The sequence below is a fragment of the Peromyscus californicus genome, unplaced genomic scaffold (genome assembly GCF_007827085.1).
Source record: "Peromyscus californicus insignis strain IS unplaced genomic scaffold, ASM782708v3 Scaffold_5__1_contigs__length_169319896, whole genome shotgun sequence".
NCBI lineage: Eukaryota > Metazoa > Chordata > Mammalia > Rodentia > Cricetidae > Peromyscus > Peromyscus californicus.
In genome coordinates this window covers 166,662,234-166,682,828 of record NW_026294573.1, presented here as the reverse complement: position 1 = coordinate 166,682,828, position 20,595 = coordinate 166,662,234, and the positions used below count along the sequence as shown (strand labels likewise).

The following is a 20,595-nucleotide window of genomic DNA, read 5'->3' as shown; positions in this document are numbered from 1 at the left end:
TCCTGCAGCAATAGCCTGTCAGCTAACTACCCTCCTACAACAGTTTCTTTAGCAGGAAATATGAGTGGTATATCTTCATTGCCACCACAAATATGTTATTATTCACTTGATATCACATAATAAACTATACTGATCCAGTAGCAAAATAATTATTTAGTCATCTTTTATAGTACTTCACAATTATGATCCCTAGAATTTATTATTATCTCTATAAAGCCTGGAGCCCATTCATAAAACCAGGCTTATTTTTATGGTTCTATTTCTACCTAAATTTAATAAGAGCTATAATTATAAGCTTGAGTCAAAAATTGAGTGGGAATGGGAATGGTATCTTTTGGTTCTTTCCAGGCTTACTAGCCAGTCTTTGTATAAAAGAAACAAGTCGACAAACCAACTCTTGGGGACTATTGGCGTCCAGCCCCTTGAGAGTCCCCTCCCAGGGTCCAGGAAGAATCTACAACCAGCTGATAATTAATCTTTGATGAAAAGAAATGAATCTATGTACACGAAACTCCTTAGTCAATACATTTTATTATTCTGTCAGTTTTCTCTCTACAAGCTTATACTCTGCTTTCTTTCTTTCTTTTTTTCTTTTTTTTTTTTTTGGTTTTTCGAGACAGGGCTTCTCTGTGTAGCTTTGTGCCTTTCCTGGATCTCGTTCTGTAGACCAGGCTGGCCTCCAACTCACAAAGATCCTCCTGGCTCTGCCTCCCAAGTGCTGGGACTAAAGGTGTGCACCACCACCACCCGGCTCTCTGCTTTCATTTTTAGCTCCTTTCTTGACCAATATCTCTTTACGTTTATCTGTTGTCCCCTCCAGGTTCTATCTTAATGCCTTCATCTAGTTCTGCCCCTTCTAGGTTCTCATCCCTCTAGTTCTTTCCCCTCTCAGCTCCTCTCCCATCTCCTTCTCTCTCATCTGGTTCTTCCTCATCTTGTTCTTCCCCATCTGGCTCTTCCTCATCGTCCATCTCGTTCCTCTAGTCCTCTCTTCTTGCCCTTCAACCTAGTTCTTCCCTGTCTCAGTTTGTTTCTCTCAAGTTCTTACCCATCTAGTTCTTCCATTCTCTTTTTTCTTCTCCCTTCTCCGTTCTGTGCCCTGGAAGTCCTGGTATAAGCAGGGAGGGTCCGAGCTAAATTGTGTAAAGCTATTACTTAACGTTCACCTGACCTAGGCGGTGTCTCCTTGAGGAATTTACCTTAAGTCAGGAGACTTGCATGTGGGCTGTTATCACTGTTAGTCCTTGAAAGTTGCGCGTCAACCTAGGTGGTGTCTCCTGTTAGTCCTTGAAAATGGCTAAGGGAGATATCTGATTCCAGAGAAAGCCTTTCCTGAGGCTGTTCTCCAAACAACTGGAATGTGTATGTCCAGAGAGTGATCAGTCCACACTGTTAGCCCTTCTTAGGGAAAAGTCAATTGGGAAAACTATGAAGGCACACATGATTTTCATAACAGAATACAGCTGACATATGACAAGCCAAATAACACCAAAAACCCCTTGGGATTTGGCTTCCTCTGGAGAAATTCCCTGATCCCTCCAGGTAGTGACTTTGCCATAACCAGCTGAGTTCTTATGATATATTCCTGTGGCCTACAGCAACAAACCATGTAATAAGTCCCTTCAGTGTTATTTCTGGCAGTTCCTGGAGTTGTCCTAGGCAAACTCAAAAATATTTCCCTTTGTTCCGTCATGATGGCCACTGTGCTTCTTATCTCCCACTCCAAGACTCAACTCACATTGCTGCCCTTGACCAGCTAAGCCTCAGAAGTGATATGTCGCTATAAACCATTGTTTGTAAGTATGACCGGAGTCATGTCCAAGACCAAAGGCTTCTCAAGACGTAAGGGACTAAGATGTCACAGCAGGACTTTCTTTCCTGGAGTCGCTGGAGACTGGAATCGTGCTGGGCCTCTGGGGGGTCTAGAAAGAGGCCCTTTGCTTTGCGTTGTCATACTGTCTGCCATGTGTACTGCACAGAGCACTAGCTCTGTGTCTCACAAATTCCTTGTGGAATCATCTCTTCCACTCATACACATACACACTCCTGCTTTTAGAGAGTCCATGGGACCAGCTTTTTTTTTTTTTTTTTAAGATTTTTAACTGGTCCCATAATAATCTTTTCCACACCTGACCCAGGAAGTATCGATGTGGAGAAAATGTAGGCCGTTTGGTGGTCTTCAGGCTTGGAGTATTACGTACCTCTGCTGACACTGTGGTAGAAGGGATAGAAAGGGCACTAGTAAGATTTAGTTGGACAGTAGGGTTCTACTGTCAGTGAAGTAGAATAAAGTAGAAAAGATCAATTATTAGATGCTGATTTGTGGTGGTATTGTGTTCCCCAAAATATTGTGCACGCTAATAAACTTATCTGGGGTCAGAGAAGAGAACAGCCACAATAGTAAACATAGAGGATAGGCAGTGGTAGCACACACCTTTAATCCTAGCATTCCAGAGGCAGAAATCCATGTGGATCTCTGTGAGTTCAAGGCCACATTGGAAACAGCCAGGCATGGTGACACACGCCTTTAATCGCAAGAAGTGAGCCTTTAATCCCAGGGAGTGATGGCAGATAGCAGAAAGGTATATAAGGTGTGAAGACCAGGAACTAGAAGCATTTGGCTGGTTAAGCTTTTGGCTGGTTAAACATTCAGGCTTTCGAGCAGCAGTTTAGCTGAGAGCCATTGGGATGAGGACACAGAAGCTTCCAGTCTAAGGAAACAGGATCAGCTGAGGAACTGTCGAGGTGAGGAAGCTGTGGCTTGTTCTGCTTCTCTGATCTTCCAGCATTCACCCCAATACCTGGATTCAGGTTTGTTTTTTATTAATAAGACCTTTAAGATTCCAGCAACACCGATTTGTTGATTTATTTAGTGATTTGCATAAACCACTGCTTGTACTGCCTGTTTGCCGAGCATGACTCCACCGCTACCTGAAACAGGAAGACCTGGGGAATCGCTGGAGCAATTGGTTGCTGCCCTCAACCTTCTGACTGCCACACATTCTTCTTGCTTGCCCACCTTGGTTTGTACTTTTAAGGTATGAAACGAGGATGCAAACTGGAACCAGGATCAAAGCCTTTCTGGAGCTGTCCTGGCTTCAGTCCACTGGTGACATCCCTCTTCTACTCTCAGTGGTATCAGAGTACTTTTTCCAGAAACATTCCTGATAACACCAGTTTGATGTTCATAATGGGGACATCGCTTTTGAGTTTGTTGTATGAGGGAAATGAGAAACATTTGACTAAAGATGTAGAATAAGTATATGGTCATGTGGTATTGAAAGCCGGGGAGAAAGTTCAGGGTGAACTGAACTGAACTGAAGATGAACCTTGTAACACAAATTGTTAAATGGTCTTATTAATAAAAAACCCGGAGCCAGGTATTGGGGTAAAAACCTGACAGATCAGAGGAATAGGAAAAGCCACAGCCAACCTTATCTTACAGAAGTGTCAGTCTCTAAAGAATGCTACTTCCTGTATACCCACACCTATATACCTTTCTTTTTGTCTTTTTTTTTTTTTGAGCTGAGGACCGAATCCAGGGCCTTGTGCTTGCTAGGCAAGTGTTCTACCATTGAGCTAAATCCCAACCCCTCCTATATACCTTTCTGTTCTGCAATCTCACTTCCTCTCTCCGCCCAGTTACATCACTTCCTGTCTGTCTGTACAGACCTCCAGACCTTTATGGTTAGTGCTGGGATTAAAGGCATGAGTCACCATGCCTGGCTCTGTTCCCAATGTGGTCTTGAACTTACAGAGATCCAGGTGACTCTGCCTCCCGAATGCTAGGATAAAATGCGTATGCTACCACTGCCTGACTTCTATGTTTAGTATAGTGGCTGGCTTTCCCCCCTGATCTTCAGATAAGCTTTATTGGGGTGCACAAATAAGATATCACCACAGAACCGTATGAAAAAAGGCCCAATGACATAGAGTGAAGAGGAGTCAGAGATTCGGGGGACAATGGAAGAAGGTGGTAGAACCAGCCTCAGAGAGGGGCCAGGAGAAGGGTCTGACAGTTCTGTCAAGCATAGCCGAGTTCAATTTGAAAATGGAAAAGCTGCTTGTTATTGACCTACAGTGATTTATGATGAATTTGTCACGCCTTTAACCCCAGCTTTCAGAGGCAGAGGCAGCTGGACCTCTGCGAATTCAAGGCTAACCTGATCTACCTAGTGGTTTCTGGGCTAGCCAAGGGTACACAATGAGACCCTGTCTTACAAAAAAGTTTTCATTATATATAACATTATACATGTTTTCCTTTTGGGACAAATGAATAATTCTGGAGAGTCAGAAAAATGTGTGTTTTAAAATCACGTCTTCCTACTTGCTATGGCAAGTGCTGTACCTCTCATCTATGTAGTAACGCCTGTCCTTTTGACTTTTTATTTTGTGACAAGGTCTGAGTTGTCAAGGGTTTGCCTTGAACTTACTCTGTGGCCCAGACAGGTTTTGAGCTTGTGAGCCTCCTGCTTCAATTGTCTTCTTTTTATTATTTTATTTTATTCAAGCCAGGGTCTCTATATGTAGATCAGGCTGGCCTCGAACTCAGAGAGATGGATCTGCCTCTGCCTCATGAGTGCTGGAATTAAAGGTGTGCACCACCACACTTGGTCTTCAATTATATTCTTAGGCAACATTCATTCAAACTCCCAAAGCTTCCTTTCCTTTGAATTTTCTGGTGAGCTTACCAAAACTAAAAATCTTACATCTTTGGTAGTTGTCATGACCTGAGTATTTCAGGTGTGTGTATGTGTGTGTGTGTGTGTGTGTGTGTGTGTGTGTGTGTGTGTGTGTGTGTGTGTTTGGCATATTTTACATAGCTGTCACTGTGGAACATTCAATTTTTCTACAAAATCGCCTTGTTAGAACTTCAGTTTTATTATTGGAATAAGGATACTAGTACCTCACAGACAGCCGTGATGAAGCAATGTAGGGAAAAAAGCACAGGGCCCACACTAAGGACGCAGCAAACACTCTGTACAAAGAATGTCTTCCTGGAGGGACTAATGGGATTTTTTTTTCTTTCTAAGGGAGAGACTTAAAAAAATTATATTTCAACCTCTCCATCAATGTCAACTCTGTAGAGGTGCCAACGCGCAAAGAAGTCATTTGCCATGGATATGATGATGATTATTCTTTTTGCAGAGCTCTGAAAGGAGGTAAGCATTCGACTTGTGCTACTTACAGAGTAGACCATAATTCTTTGCGAGGCTGTTAGGACAAGGAAACACTGGAGACATGAAGCTCCTTTACTGATAATAATGCTCGGGTTCCCTCTAAAGCTTCACTCTTTGAAGCATACATATTTTACAGTAGTGTTCCCATGTCATTACTAAAATGGTGCAGCATGAATGTGTTGGAAGGTATATTAAATTGTCACCTTTCAGATGAAGATCTCACATTTACTTTTGGCTACTGATGTCTTTTTCTAAAAATTGCATGTCTGGCTTTCTGTAGGCACTTGTCTGGTTTTGCTCTACACTTGTATTGGTTTCTTTAATGATCTCCTCTTTATTTAAATCCTGGAATTGTTGTTATTATTATTACCGCCATCATTGACTTTTGAAGGCAGAGTGTCATTTGAGCCCTATATGGTATCAGACTCTTTATGTAGTCAAGGCTGACTTTGAACTTCCTAATCTTCATGCCTCCATCTCCCCCTCCCACCCCCCCACCCCCTTTTTTTGTTGCTGATGTTTTTCAGACAGGGTCTTTCTATGTGACCCCGACTGTCCTGGAACTCACTCTGTAGACCAGGCTGGCCTCTAACTTGGAGATCTACCTTCCTCTGCCTCCTGAGTGTTGGGATTAAAGATGTGTGTCACCACAGCCCTGATTGTTGTGGTTTTCTGTAATTGTCTCCATGTGTTGCAAGGAGACTTTTCTTTAATTAGGGATGAGTTCTTGTTTTTGAATGAATGAATGCTGTTTATGTAGTTGCAAGTATATTGTGCTGCAAGTTTTTATTTTCTTTTCAAGAAATTAAATTTACTCCTTGAATAGATACTTTACTTGTTCAAAAAATCAAGACATAGCCGGGCGGTGGCGGGGCATGCCTTTAATCCCAGCCCTTGGGAGGCAGAGCCAGGCGGATCTCTGTAAGTTTGAGGCCAGCCTGGTGTACAGAGTGAGATCCAGGACAGGCACCAAAATTACAGAAAAACCCAGTCTCAAACCAAAACAACAACAACAACAACAACAACAAAAAACCAGGACATAAATATTAGAGAGAGATGTCTCACTTAGTGGGTGTTTTAGTTTGTTTTTGTTAACTTACCACACATTAGAGTCACCATGGAAGAGTGGACCTCAACTGAACAACAGCCTACATTAAATTGGCCTGTGGGCTTGTCTGTGGGACATTGTCTTGATTAATGATTAATGTGGCTGGTGTCACCTCTGGGAAGGTAGTTTTGGGTTGTTAAGAAAAGTTGAGATGAATTCAGTAAGTACCATTCATCAGTGGTCTCTGCTTTAGTTCCTGCCTCCAGGTCCCTACCTTGAGTTCCTGTCCTGGCTTCTGTAATTTGTAAGCCAAATAAACCCTTTCTTCTCTAAGATGGTTTTGGTCATACGGCAGGGTCCAGCCTCTTCTTGAGTTCAGGTCCTGAGATGGGGAAGGGATGTTGGTGCAAGGAAACATTCTGACCACCAGGTGGGTTGCACTCAAGCGGCACCTAATAGCTAACGCTGTCTTTATTTATATATTATATTTTAACAGAGTTTTTTTTCCTACCAGGCTTACATGAAACAGCTTTATTATTGTCTTCTTTTTTTTGTCTTTTAAGAAATACATCACAATCATTATAAAAGCCCCCATTGTTCCCTTTTATGCTTCCCCAAATACACCTTCCCATCCCCTACATAACCTTATTCTAGACACAGTTCAGCATTTTTGCAGGCTTAACTAAATATCGAGCCAGACACATCCTGCTCTCACAGCACTGTGTCAGCTGGCAGCTACTTGTGGTTACAAAGTTAAAAAGTAACAGACATGGGTACAGTGCTTTAAGGACAACAATATCCAAAGCCAAACTCTTTGTTGATGTCTGCAAGATATGCTTTTATACAGTTCCCTTTTCTACAAGAGGTCCCGCTTCTCAATCTCTCTGTAAAAGGCAGACTTTGATAAGGCACTCTTTTCCTTTCCTACTATACCATACTTCTTCCACCAATATAAGCTCCTATGTGTGGCAAAGATGATCTATCCATCCCACATTTTACATTGCATTTTCCCTCTTGGAGCATATCAGATCCTATATGCTCGGTGTCCAGGGAACTTACTCTTAACAGTTGGCACTGTGTGTATTCCTGAGGCTTTTTCCCTATTCTGAGTGTGTATGTCTTACTCTCCTTTCCAGAACCGTGAGACATGGTTAATGTTTCAAATGTTGTTTTCTTATGTCTACCTAACTGTCTCTATTGAGTGAGAAAAGGTCCCAGGATTAGGAATTGTAGTTAAGAGTTCCAGATAAGAGATTTGAGAAGCATTAGTCTTCTGCTGAATCTTAGGGGAAAATATTTGAGAAAGAACAGGATTTCCAGAGAACATTACAGCTTTTGCTTGTGTGACTAACAAAATAAAACTAAAAACTGGGGGCTGGGGAGATGGCTCAGAGGTTAAGAGCACTACTTGCTCTTCCAAAGGTCCTGAGTTCAATTCCCAGCAACCACATGGTGGCTTACAACCATCTGTAATGAGATCTGGTGCCCTCTTCTGGCCTGTAGGGATATGTGCAGACAGAACACTGTATACATAATAAATAAATAAATCTTTGAAAAAAAAAAACAAAAAACAAACTAAAAACTGCCGGAAGAATCAATAATAATAATGAAAGAGAAAAGAGCCTGCAAGATGCATGAATTCAGCAAAGTCCTGTGCTGCTCTACAGTCCACTAGTTCTTGTCAAGTGAGAGACCATCTTCCGCGGGCATTGCCTTGTTGAAACCCATTGGACAGGCATTCATATGCTGATCCAAGACTAGGCTGCATGGCTCCCCACAGTCATGATGTTTATCACAGTAACAGAAGCCAAACTGAAACGTTGGATATGCTCTCTTTTTACTTAATATTTGGATAATATATTCATTTCCTTCTACAGCTTCCCATATTATGAAGAATTGAATTAGCTACTTTTCTCATGTTGAGACCAAATCCTGACAAAAAGCAATGTAAGAGAAGAAATATTGGGGCTGGAGAGACTCAGTGGTTAAGAGCACCTTCTGCTCCTCTAGGAGACCCAGGTTTGGTTCTCAGAAGTCACGACTCACAACTGTCTGCAATTCCGATTCCAGGGGATTCCACACCCTCTTCTGACCTGCTTGGACACCATTCAAGCATGTGGTACACGATAGACATGCAGGCAAAACATTCATGCACATAAAGTAAATTATTACAAAAAAAGAAAGAAAGAGAGAAAGCAGGCAGTGGTGGCGCACACCTTTGACCCCCGCACTCAGGAGGCAGAGGCAGGTGAATCTCTGTGAGTTTGAGGCCAGCCTGGTCTACAGAGCCAGTTCCAGGATAGCCAGGGCAGTTACACAGAGAAGCCCTATTTCAAAAACCCAAAGAGAGGGTGGGGAGGGGTTTATTTTGTCTCACGATCTGAGGGCACGTTCTTCATGCTGAGGAGGAATGAGCAGGAGGGCCCTCAAGTGCTTGTTCATATGTAGGCAGATTAGCAAGCAGAGATCAGACAGGAAGTGGGGTATGGATGTAAAACTTGAGGCCTGTACCCAAGAGATCCTCCAGCTAGGTACCACCTCCCCAAACACCATCAGCAACTGGGAACCAAGACTTCAAACACACAAGCCTGTGTAGGGACATTTGACATTCAAACCCTAATAATAATGTAATGAATATATTTCCATGTATAGTTTTTCTTACATTTTAGATTTGAATATTCTTAAACTTGGGAGAAGGAGTGACGGATAACTGCCAGAGATTTCTGGGTTAAATCATTTGAACATATTTACAGTTTTTGTTTGTATAACCCAAGCTGCTTTTCTTTCTTTCTTCCTTCCTTCCTTCCTTCCTTTCTTTCTTTCTTTCTTTCTTTCTTTCTTTCTTTCTTTCTTTCTTTCTTTCTTTCTTTCTTTCTTTCTTTTTTCTCTCTTTCTTTCCTTTTTCTTTCTAAACTTAAAAAAAACCGATTTATTTATTTTTATTTTTATTTTATGTGCATTGGTATCTTACCTGCATATATATGTCTATGTGGGGATGTTGGATACCCTGGAGGTAGAGTTACAGGCAGTTATAAGCTGCCATGTGAGTGCTGGAATTGAACCCAGGTCTTCTGGAAGAACAGCTGAGCCATCTCTCTAGTCCCTGAATATCCACTTCTACAATTTCTACAATGCTTTTTTTTTTGGTTTCTCAAGACAGGCAAGCTGCTTTTCAAACCAATTTGTGTCTCGTGCTGTCTTAAATCAGTATTACACCAGTCAGTTTAATCTGTCTGTGTTAGCATCCCTCTTTATAACTTTAACAATGAAGTTGAAGACTTTTTGTTTTGTTTTGAGACAGGGTCTCTCTATGTATCCTTGTCTGTCCTGGAACTCTCTATGTTGAGGAAGCTGGCTGTGAACTCTTAAGAGATCTGCTTGTCTTGCCTCTAGAGTGCTGGGATTAAAGGAGTGTACCACTGTGTGTGGGGAACCAGCCCCCACTTTTATGACCAGGGTACTCTTGAGCAGGGATAAGTGGGAAATATTTAGAAAGAGATACCTAGACGACAAGAGGAAAGACAGAAACACAGGATAACCTAGAGAGGGCCTGGGTCAAAACCCACCAGCCCAGAATTTTATTCAAAAGGGCTTTTTAGCTGGGCAGTGGTGGCATACACCTTTAATCCCAGCACTCGGGAGGCAGAGACAGGCAGATCTCTGTGAGTTCGAGGCCAGCCTGGTCTACAGAGGAGATCCAGGAAAAAAAAAAACCCCAAAAAAACCAAAAACAACAAACAGGGCTTTTTATAACAATACCAAGGGGCAAGGCAAAATGACCTCCCCTTGCTAGATACAACCAAGTGTAGACCCTTCCAAACATCTGGTACTCAGGCCCATGGCCCAATCATCCTTTATGCAGTCCTGCTGAGTAAAGCCACCAGGAAACCTTGGTGGGCTCCAACAACCATGCCCAGCATGAAGACTTTTTAAAATTAGCACAACAGCTCACAACTGTCTGTAACTCCTGCCCCGGGGGCCCCGACACCCTCACACAGACATACATGCAGGCAAAGCACTGTATATAAAATATATGTATATTGTATATAAAATACAAATAAATAAATTATTAAAATTTTTTATTGACTTTAAAAACTTACTCTTGAAATTTGTTTTTCTCATAATTATTTACCACTATTCTGAGACCTGTCTTTTTTTAAAAGAGGATGCAAGGTAGTTTACAAGCATGCAATTAAGTTAGCAGCATGACATGAATTAGGAATAGATGGGACGAAAGTGGAGGACAAGGATATAGAATTCATGAAATTAGAGAAGTATAAAAGTTCCTGACAAAAAGGCGTAAACTTTGCTCTATGACAATGATTCTCATCCTTCCTAAGGCTTCATCACAGTTCCTCATGCTGTGGTGACCTCCAACCATAAAATCATTTTCATTGCTACTTCATAACTGTAATTTCGCTACTGTTATGAATCGTAATGTAAATATTTGACAGTCAGGATGTCTGCTATAGCAACCAAAGGGGTCACGGTCCACAGGTTGGGAACCACTGCTCTAATGAGGATAACAACTGAAAAAAAAAACCAACAACAAACCCGGTTTCTAAGAAGACCAGGGGGCTTGCTACGTAAGTGAAGCTCGCAGCTTGCCAGCCTGTCTCTTCACCCCATTTCTAAGTTGCCTGCTACATATCGAGTTAGAGCAGGGCCTTACGTGTGTGGCTCGGGGCACAGGGGCCTGGGTGTGTGCCTCAGCTTTTGTGCCTGTCAGCAGCACGGTCTCGGACAGGTGACTGCTGTCTCAGCCTCATTTCCTTCAGTGGTAAAATGGGGACAGTGGGACTCACGTGTCCACAGAAGCCCACCATCATGCTGAGACCAGAAGTCCTCTCGTGGTCCTGATTTTACAGTCCCGCCATTTTGCAGTTAAGGGACATGACGTCTGTGGTTCAGTGATGAGTCAGCAGCAGCTTGGGGAAGTAGCAGCAGGGTGGCCCCCTGCCTCTCAGTGTGGAATCCTCCACTCTGCCTAATTTTCCCTTAAAGAAAACATCTTCCTTTCCATTCCCGTTTCTTTTTTTTAAGTTGTCCACCTTTTTTTAAAGTCATCTCTTCAGCCCCTTGTGCATTTCTCTAGACAACTATTTTACAATGATTTTACAGAATCTCTGTGGGACTGTGCTGACAGTCTATCAGAATCTTCACTTTCATTGTCTTGATATCTGAGATGTACCAGAATCAACAGGGCCTGCCTGATTACTCTCTCTCCATCCTTTCCAAAAAATACATGCTGAACATCATCTGATTTTGGTCCTGGAGGCGTGAAGTTGGATGGTCTGGGATCCTTCTTTAAAAAGCCACTGTGTCCTAGAAAAGACAAAATGTGCAGGGGAAGGCCACAAATATGAATAGAATTATACACTATTAGTTCTGTCTATGCAGTCATCTAATGCTTGTGACAGGAAAACACATGTGAATCTTCAGAGGATTTACTAGTGTGTTCAGTCTGAGAACATGAGAGGCTGAGGTGAGGAGGAAGCACATTCTGGGAGAGGGAATAATGTCTGCAAGCCCCTCCAGCCACATTTGGAGAGTGGTTTCTGTTCCTTTTTTTCTCTTTGCTCTTTTGGAGCGAAATATGCTCATGAGGGATTGCTCCAGATGAGCTGAGCAAAGTGGGTGGGGGTGAGGATGTAAGTGATGTCCAGAATGTTGGCCTGCACCCCACGGTAAGTAGGAAGTGATGGCCCACGGAGATCGCCATTTTTGTAAATAAGTAATGTCCTTATGGAAGGAGGTGGCTTTCGCAGGCAACTTGCAGCTTGCCCTGAAGGAAGAACAGCCAGACCATTAGGGATGAAAAGATGGCATCAGTGGGCTCTGAGAAGAGGCTGTGGAAGGTCGTACTAAGGCCTTTGCTGCAGCAGTCAAAGATTAGGTAAAACCTTGACCCACTTGAAGGCTGGTGGTTGGACATCTCAAAGTGTGTTATCTGTGTATCAAGGACGGGACAAGCTGGGCGTGGTGGTGCTCACCTTTGGTCGCAGCGCCCAGGAGGCAGAGGCAGGAGAATCTCTTGAGTGTGAGGCAGACTGGTCTGCAGAGTGAGTTCCAGGACAGCCAGGGATACACAGAGAAACTGTGTAGTCTCAAAAAAGCAAACAAATGCCAGGCGGCGGCGGTGGTGGCGGCGGCGGCGGCGGCGGCGTTGCACGACTTTAATTCCAGCACTCAGGAGCAGAGGCAGGCAGATGTCTGTGAGTTCGAGGCCAGCTTGGGCTACAGAGTGAGTTCCAGGAAAGGCTTCAAAGCTACACAGAGAAACCAAAAAAAAAAAAAAAAAAAAAGAGAAGCAAACAAACAAAAAATCAAAGTAGGGGCCGATTTGAAAAGAGAAAGATAAGGAGCTCTGGTTCAGGCATGCTGAGCACAAGGTAATTTTGGAACACTCAGATAAACACGTCCATCTGGCATCTGAGCATGTGGGCTCAGAGCTTAGGACATTTTGGTTTAGGAAGCACTGATGTATCAGGAGACCCCAGAAGTCAGAGAATCTTATTATTTTTTGTTATTGTTGCATGACATCTTTAGGCCATGATATTTAGAGAATATGGCAAGTAAAAATAAAATAAAAATTACTCACAATCATCGCTTTTTATATCTCCCCCCTCTTTTTTTTTTCCAAAACACATTAACACATAAATAAATGTTTCTTTCAGGGCATCTTAAACTCAATAAATCTTTCAGCCTTGCTACTGTACTCTTGTAGAAGGATGGTATAGCTAAGTGCCATTAATTGGTAGCTTAGAATGATAGAGATTTAGAGGACAGAAGTCCAGAAGTCTGCTGTCAGGTGCCAGCAGGTCAAGCTCCCTCTGAAGGTTCCAGGGAAAGGATCCTTTCTGGCTCACACCTCACATTTCTAGTGTTCTTTGGCACTTCCTGTTTCACGGGTTCCATTTTCTTCTTGTCTCTTCAAATGGTCTCCATTTGTCTGCTTCGGCATCCACACCCCTGCTCCCACCCCTCTTAAAATAAGGACACGAGCCTAGGAGCCTTTGGGCCCACCTTCACTTGATTCGCAGACACCCTGCTCTGAATAAGGTTAAGCTCATGGTCTCTTGGAACTAAATTTACCACACATCTTTTGGGGAGATGTTATTCACTTTACAACACGGTCGTGGGTCCTACAACCTGCAGTGTTGCCAAGAAATCTGGTCTGGGACCCCCGGTCATCTGTGTGGACACCTTTCGGAAGAGTAGAGAAGGGCCAGAGAGGGCGTCTGTCTTTCTTTTCTCTGGTCCAGCTTGACACTTTCTGGCTTCTTCAGTGTACTCAGAGGCTTCCAGCTAATGCCCCATCAAACCAGAGAGGGACAGCTGACCACGACAGGTGCTTCCCAAGACAGACAGACAGACCCTTGACAGAGAGGCCTGCCCAGCAGGAGAGGCTGGGGTTCTTGTCTGACCTGCTGAGTGCTTGTGCAGCTTCCAGGACAGAAACCTGGCTGCTCCTTCCGATTTCCTTCCCAAGTCCCGAAGTCTTAGCCTTTTCCTTCTCCTTTCCTCTACACGTGGGCGGCGCTTGGCTTCCCAGTGAGACCCTGTGCTCAGAAGTGCTTTATGGTTGGGGCTTAGTGGCTCGTGATTGTAGTCTTGAAATTTCTAATAATTTTACCAGGGTATGCTTTGTAAGTGAAACTTGATGAGACGATGGTGTGTTTGCCTCTTTCCCTGCTCCACAGGTTTTTCGTTTCCCACAGTCCACTCCTCTTCTGGCACCTGGAGACCTGCAGGACACTTCTCATTCCCACGTGCTGCCACCTGTCACCTCTGTCTCTGGTGGTTTCTGGGTGCAGGGAGAGTCAGAATCAGGGATGGATGCTCTGGAGTGTCAGGAGTGGGGTACTGCTCAGTGAGCAACCATGTGGGGTGAACCCCCCCTGAAAAAAGATAGTGCATGGAGGGTACAACCCGGCACCCTGTGACAAGAATAGGTTGGGAGGGAGAGATGCTAAGGGCCGTCACCCTGACCACAACCTTGCACTGTATCTTTCTCACTGCTTTTTTTTTTCTTTTTTGGAGACAGTCTTACTATGTAGCCCTGGCTAGCCTAAGGCTCAATTAGTAGACTGAGCTGGCCTCAAACTTATAGAGATCCACCTGCCTCTGCTCCCGGGTACTGAGTGCAAAGGTGTGAACCACCACACCCAGCTTCCATTGCACATTGTATGTTTCTTGACATATTTATGTTCTGAATAAATTAACTTGTTTTCAGGAAGAGACAATTACGTGCTAACCACCATTGTCTCATTATTCCCTGGTACAAAGTGGGCTTTTAGTTAATATTCTTTGAATTGTTGTTAAAATTTTAGATTAAGGGACTAGAGAGATGGCCAAGAGCACTGAGGACCCAGGTTCTGTTCCCAGCACCCACCCATCTGACCCAGGGAATCAGGTGTTGTATTGTGGACTCCCTTGGTACCAGGGACAAGTACACACTTACGTAGTTAAATACTTGATTTGATGAGATGGTTCATTAGGTAAAGATGCTTGCCACCATGCAGAGTCTGATGGCTTGAGCTCCACTTCTGGAACCCAAATGGTAGAGGGGGAGAGGTGACTACTACAAGTTGTCTTATGACCCCCATTTTTGTGCCATGTTGTACACATGCAGTGTACACACACACACACACACACACACACACACACACACACACACACACACACGCTTTTGCTTTTTAAAGACCACTATTTCTTTTGTTTGACATTCAAAACATTTCTACCTTTCTGACCTTACCTCTACCTCAAGTTCACTATTTTGTTGTCTGGCTTTTCCTGCTTGTCTGCCTCTATGCTCTGTGGCTTGTGCAGGGCTAGTCTCAGGGCTGCTTATTTAAACAGAGGCTGAATCCTTAGGCTTCTTGGTGGTGTGATTGGAAAGATTGTAAGTATTCTGGCTGTGTTTGGACCACCTCATGGGGAATATAGCTCAGATGACATTGTGCCCCAGATGCATGAGGCCACAGGGTCAATCCTCAATGTTGCAAAAAGAAACATTTCTTCTGCCTTTAGGGAGATTCTTATCTGTTATATCCAGCTAAAGGTGCAGTAATATAGCTAAAAGTTAAGTATGCACATATATAATCTAGTTTAATGCATATATTCACCAATTCACTGATACTGATAGGTCTTAAAAATTCAGATGCCCTAGGAGATGAGATATGGGCTGGTACAGGGAGGCTCTGGTGCACCAGGGTGGAGCACTGAGAACGCTGTAGGAGGTTAGTAGATAGGATATAGGAGTCATTTCTCTACATTTTTTCCTTAGAAATGCTTCTGATGTTAGTAAGAGCACTCCATAAACTACACTCCGTTTTTTTGAAAAGTCACCTAAGATGACTAATAATGTTTGTGCTTGTTTTTCAGAGACTGTGAATACAGCAGTATCATTTTCCTTCAGGGGAATATTATTTTCTAAGGTACTGTATAAGAAATGATTTGTGCTTTCTTAATCTTCTGTAGTAATATATTGTAAGAAAGGCAACATTCAGGCAGGCTGGTGCTGGAGGAGGAGCCAAGGGTTCTACATCTGGATTGGCAGGAAGTAGGAAGAGAGAGAGACAATGGACCTGGCTTGAGCATCTGAAACATCAAAGCCCACTCCCCGTGATGTACTTTCTCCAACAAGGCCACACCTCCTAATAGTGCCACTCCCTGGTGACTAAGCATTCAATCTATGAGTCTGTGAGGGCCATTCTTTTTTATTTTATTTTTTTATAATTTATTTTTATTTTATATGCATTGGTGTTTTGCTGTATTATACATAGACTGTGTGAGGGTGTCAGATCTTGGAGTTACAGACAGTTGTGAGCTGCCATGTGGGTGCTGGGACTTGAACCCAGGTCCTCTGGAAGAACAGTCAGTGCTCTTAACCACTGAGCCATCTCTCCAGTCCCATGTGAGGGCCATTCTTATTCAAACCACAGGTGGTAAGAATTGAAGCAAGCAATTCACCACTTTTAAGAACAGTCATTCAATGGAGACTGGGCATGTTCCGGGTAGTATGGCCACAGCCCTGAGTAGTTATCTAAATTAAGATGGTCAAGAGTTTTGGTTTTAGCTATTTTGTTATTTTTTATGCCGATTCTGGGGATTTGAACTCAGGAGCTCACACTCGTACAGCAAGTGCCCTTCCTTTCTGAGCCATCTCCTCTGGACTCTTGTAGGCTATTTTAAAGAAATTATAAAAATCCTCATTTTCTAATTGAGAAAGAAATGGACTCTCTGCTCACTGAATTAAAAGGCATGCAGTAAGAAGAGACCAGTAAGATGGCTGTGGATAAAGGTGCTTAACTTCCAAGATGAAGGGAATTCTCCTGCTGAGATTCACATGGCAGGAGGAGAGACTTGACTCTCATTAATTGTCCCCTGACCACCACCTGAATGATGTGGCATGTTCAGCCACCCCCCACCACCACACATGCACACACTCACACACAGGCATGCACATGCATGCACACATACACACATACATAATTTTAAAAGGCATGCAGATTTTTGTCTTACTGGAAAACTAAGAAAATGAAATTGGGCTTGGGAATTTAGCTCTGTGCTAGAATATTGACAGGCAGGCGTCAAGCTCTGGGTTTGATTCTTCTCACCACAAAATATTAACCAATTCAATTTCAATGTTACATACTGATAAGAAAAAGTTCTTGCCGGGCTCATGCCTTCAATCTCTCTTTTTTAAAAAAAGATTTATTTATTATATATACAGTGTTCTGTCTGCAGGTATGCTTGCAGGCCAGAAGAGGGCACCAGATCTCATTACAGATGGTTGTGAGCCACCATGTAGTTGCTGGGAATTGAACTCAGGACCCCTGGAAGAGCAGCCAGTGCTTTTAACCACTGAGCCATCTCTCCAGCCCCTTATGCCTTCAATCTCAACACTCAGGAGACAGAGGCTGATTGATCTCTGTGAGTTTGAGGACAGTCTGGGCTACATAGTGAGAGCCTGTCTCCAAAACAAAACAAAACAAAACAAGGAAAGAAAAGAAAAAAATGTTCTTACAGAGGCCTTTGAAATAGCTACACCTAACATTTTATATTGCTTGTCTTTATTATTCCTCATTTTAGGGCCAGTACAGATGTGTTGCAGAAGCCATTGCAGGGGATAATGAAGAGAAGCTATTTTGTTTGAATTTTACTGTCATTCACCACCCTAATGTCAATTAGAATAAATTGTGAATATATATGTATTTATTTTTGAAAAATGGTGTTCTGTCTTTCTTTAAAAAAACTTTCACATTTACTATTTATTTTAGCGTGTGTGTGTGTGTGTGTGTGTGTGTGTGTGTGTGTGTGTGTGTGTCCCTGGTTGGCCTGGAACTCTGTGTAGACCAGGCTGGTCTGGAACTCAGATCTGACTGCTTCTGTTTCCCAAGTGATGGAATTAAAGGTGTATACCCTGACGCCTCGCTGCTGCTGCTTGTCCTGCTCCTCCTGCTGTTTCTCCTTTTTCTGTTCCTCCTGCTCCCTCTACTCCTCCTCCTGTTCTTCCTCCTCCTGTTCCTCCTCCTCCTGCTCCTCCTCCTCCTGTTCCTCCTGCTCCTCCTCCTCCTGTTCTTCCTCCTCCTGTTCCTTCTGCTCCTGCTCTTCCTGCTCCTCCTCCTCTTCCTGCTCCCGCTCCTCCTCCTCTTCCTCCTTTTTCTTCTTTGAGTCAGGTTCTCACTGTGTAGCCTGTGGTGGCCTTGACTTGCTTACCTTTCTGCCCCAGCCTCTTTGGTGCTGAGATTACAAATCAGAAGTATTGCTTGTATTTTAAAGATCTTAGTGTCTATTTTAAGCAGATATTGGGAAATATAAGGACACAGATATAACATCAGGGAAGATTTTCATACTTATGGACCCCTAGAAACAGGTGGCATAATGTACCCCTCGGAACCACACCCTGGAGACTGGAGGAGAAGAGAAAAATGTGGACAAGAACATTTATTTTGTCTTCTGAGAAAGGGAAGGGAAGGCTTGGTAAGCAGGCTTTCCACGTACTAGTTCGGATAATTTCAGGAGGCTCCGAGGCTTTCCCTAGTTGTCTAGTCCTTAGTCTGGAGTGATTAGGGGTAAGCAGTGGTGTAGAGTATGAGATCCTTGTAGAGGACGCAGTGGCTCTCGATTGGCTGGTTTGCATAAAGAAGCTGAGTTCACAAATGAGCCATTCACTGTCCCTAAGGACTGAGAATCTTGGAAGGGGTGTTTCTTTCAGGGTCAGCGGGGACCCCCTCCCCCATGTAGTCCCCGACAACTGGCTTTGGATGGAAATTTCTGGAGGGATTGCTCTCTGGTCCCCATAGCTCAGGAATTTACTGGCTTGGTTTTTTAAGTTCGGAGGCTTTGAGAACTAGAGGTTGTTGGCATATACAGACAAAACATCCATATAGATAAAATTATCTAAACAGAAAACAACTAGAGGCTTTCAGGGTCAGATGCCTGCAGCCTGAGATAGAGGAGTCAGATGCTTATTTCATCGGGCCTGGGTACTGGGGTCCAGCTGCCCACAGCCATGTCACAGCTCCAGGGCTGTTTAAGGCTAGTGCCCCCTCGTCTTGCTCTCTGCTGCATCTCCTCAGTGTCTGTGCAAGTGAATCCCTTAGTGCCTCCCCCTTTCTGCTCCTGGATGCTTTATAGAGATCTTGACTACCTTCGTGCTGAAGCTGACAAGTATGTGTAGACGAATTTCTAAACAGTCTTATTAATAGAAAACACGGAGCCAGATATAGGGGTGAAAACCTGAGAGAGATCAGAGGAATAGGAACAGCCACACGCTAACCTCACCTCACCAATTCTGCAGCTTCCAAAAGTGATATACTTCTTGTCTCTCCATGCCTATATGCCTTGCTGTTCTGCCATCTGATGTGCTCTCTCTGTCCAGCTACATCACTTCCTCTTCCTGCCCAGCTCTGTCACTTCCTGTCTGTCTGTACAGACCTCCAGACCTCCATGGTTAACTAATGTTGGAATTTAAGGTATGTGCCACCATGCCTGGCTCTGTTCCCAGTGTGGCCTTGAACTCACATAGATCCAGACAGATCGCTGCCTCCCAACTGATAGGATTAAAGTTGTGTGCTTAACATTGCATTACTTTTGTGTTTACTTATAATGGCTGGCTTTTTCCTCTGATCTCCAGGCAAGTTTTATTTATTAGAGCACAAACAAAATATCACCACAGGTATGCGGCTAAAAGTCTTAGGAGCTTTTGTGCTCTTGGCACAAACCAGCTTAGCCCACTGTCTTAGGGTTTTTACTGCTGTGAAGAGACACCATGACCATGGCAATTCTTATAAAGGAAAACATTTAATTGGGGTGACTCACTTACAGTTTCAGAGGTTTAGGCCATTATCATGGCGGGGAGCATGGTGGCATGCAGGCAGACATGGTGCTGTAGTAGCTGAGAGTCCTCCATCTTGTAGGCAACAGGAAGTTGACTGAGACACTGGGCTGAGCATAGGAAACCTTAAAGCCCACAGGGAGCATGGCAGCATGCAGGCAGATGTGGTGCCAGAGAATTATGAGAGTCCAACATCTTGCAGGCAACAGGAAGTCGACTGACAGTCATACTGAGCAAAGCTTGAGCAAAAGAGACCTCAAAGCCCACACACAGTGACACACTTTCTCCAACAAGGCAATACCCACTAAACCAAAGCCACAGCTCCTAAAAATGCCACTCCCTATGAGACTATGGGGGCCAATTGCATTCAAACTACCACACCATAAGTTCATTATGTTCTATTCCTCTGGAGAATCCTGACTGATACACCTAGTGGGCCTGACAATTCAAGTTTGATCCCTGGAATGCACATAAAAAGTGGGATGTGAAGGTCCCAATATGAAGTAGAGAGATCCTGCCCCAAAAGATGGAAGGTGAGAACTGACTCCTAAAAGTTGTCTTCTGACCTCTGTCCCTCCCTCCAAATAAGTAATAAAAGAAAGAGGGGGAAAAGAGCATTTAGGAGAAGCATTTTATTGCATGGATAAATACCCAGGGGGTGGTACACAGAAGGGAAGTCTCTCAGAAGGATTGTATATAGACCACTTACTTATACAGTGAAGAGAGTATGGCATGATTGTGCACAGCATCACAACCTTGCATATGCATGGCTTCTAGGTCTAACAGTTGCAAGGCTTGCATGTGCACAGAATCATGAGCCTCCCATGTACACAGGTGTGGGTAGCCTTCTTCCTGTCAACTGGATTTTCATTGTCTCTAGAGGAAGTGCTTCTCTCTTACTAGGTGGGGCAGTTGCTACGTGGTCATCTGTGATTATCTGTCTGGAGGTCATCAGTACTTGTCTTGGGTGAAGCGAAGTTTTGTATAGCAGGTCCAAGCTGTGTACAGTGGGTGTGACTGGA

General features: G+C 43.6%; 1 protein-coding gene across 2 annotated transcripts in view; it reads left to right on the top strand.

Moving 5' to 3' along the window:
- The window catches only part of Ly96 (lymphocyte antigen 96), a 32,161-nt gene extending 14,705 nt beyond the window's left edge, over positions 1-17,456 (top strand). For both annotated transcript variants that reach the window (XM_052718200.1, XM_052718199.1), the window contains 3 exons: positions 5,034-5,162; positions 15,616-15,668; positions 17,326-17,456. In XM_052718200.1, coding sequence (XP_052574160.1) covers positions 5,034-5,162; positions 15,616-15,668; positions 17,326-17,424 — 281 coding nt within the window. In that variant the 3' untranslated portion in view covers positions 17,425-17,456. The remainder of the gene's footprint in view (positions 1-5,033; positions 5,163-15,615; positions 15,669-17,325) is intronic.
- The last annotated feature ends 3,139 nt before the right edge of the window (positions 17,457-20,595 follow it).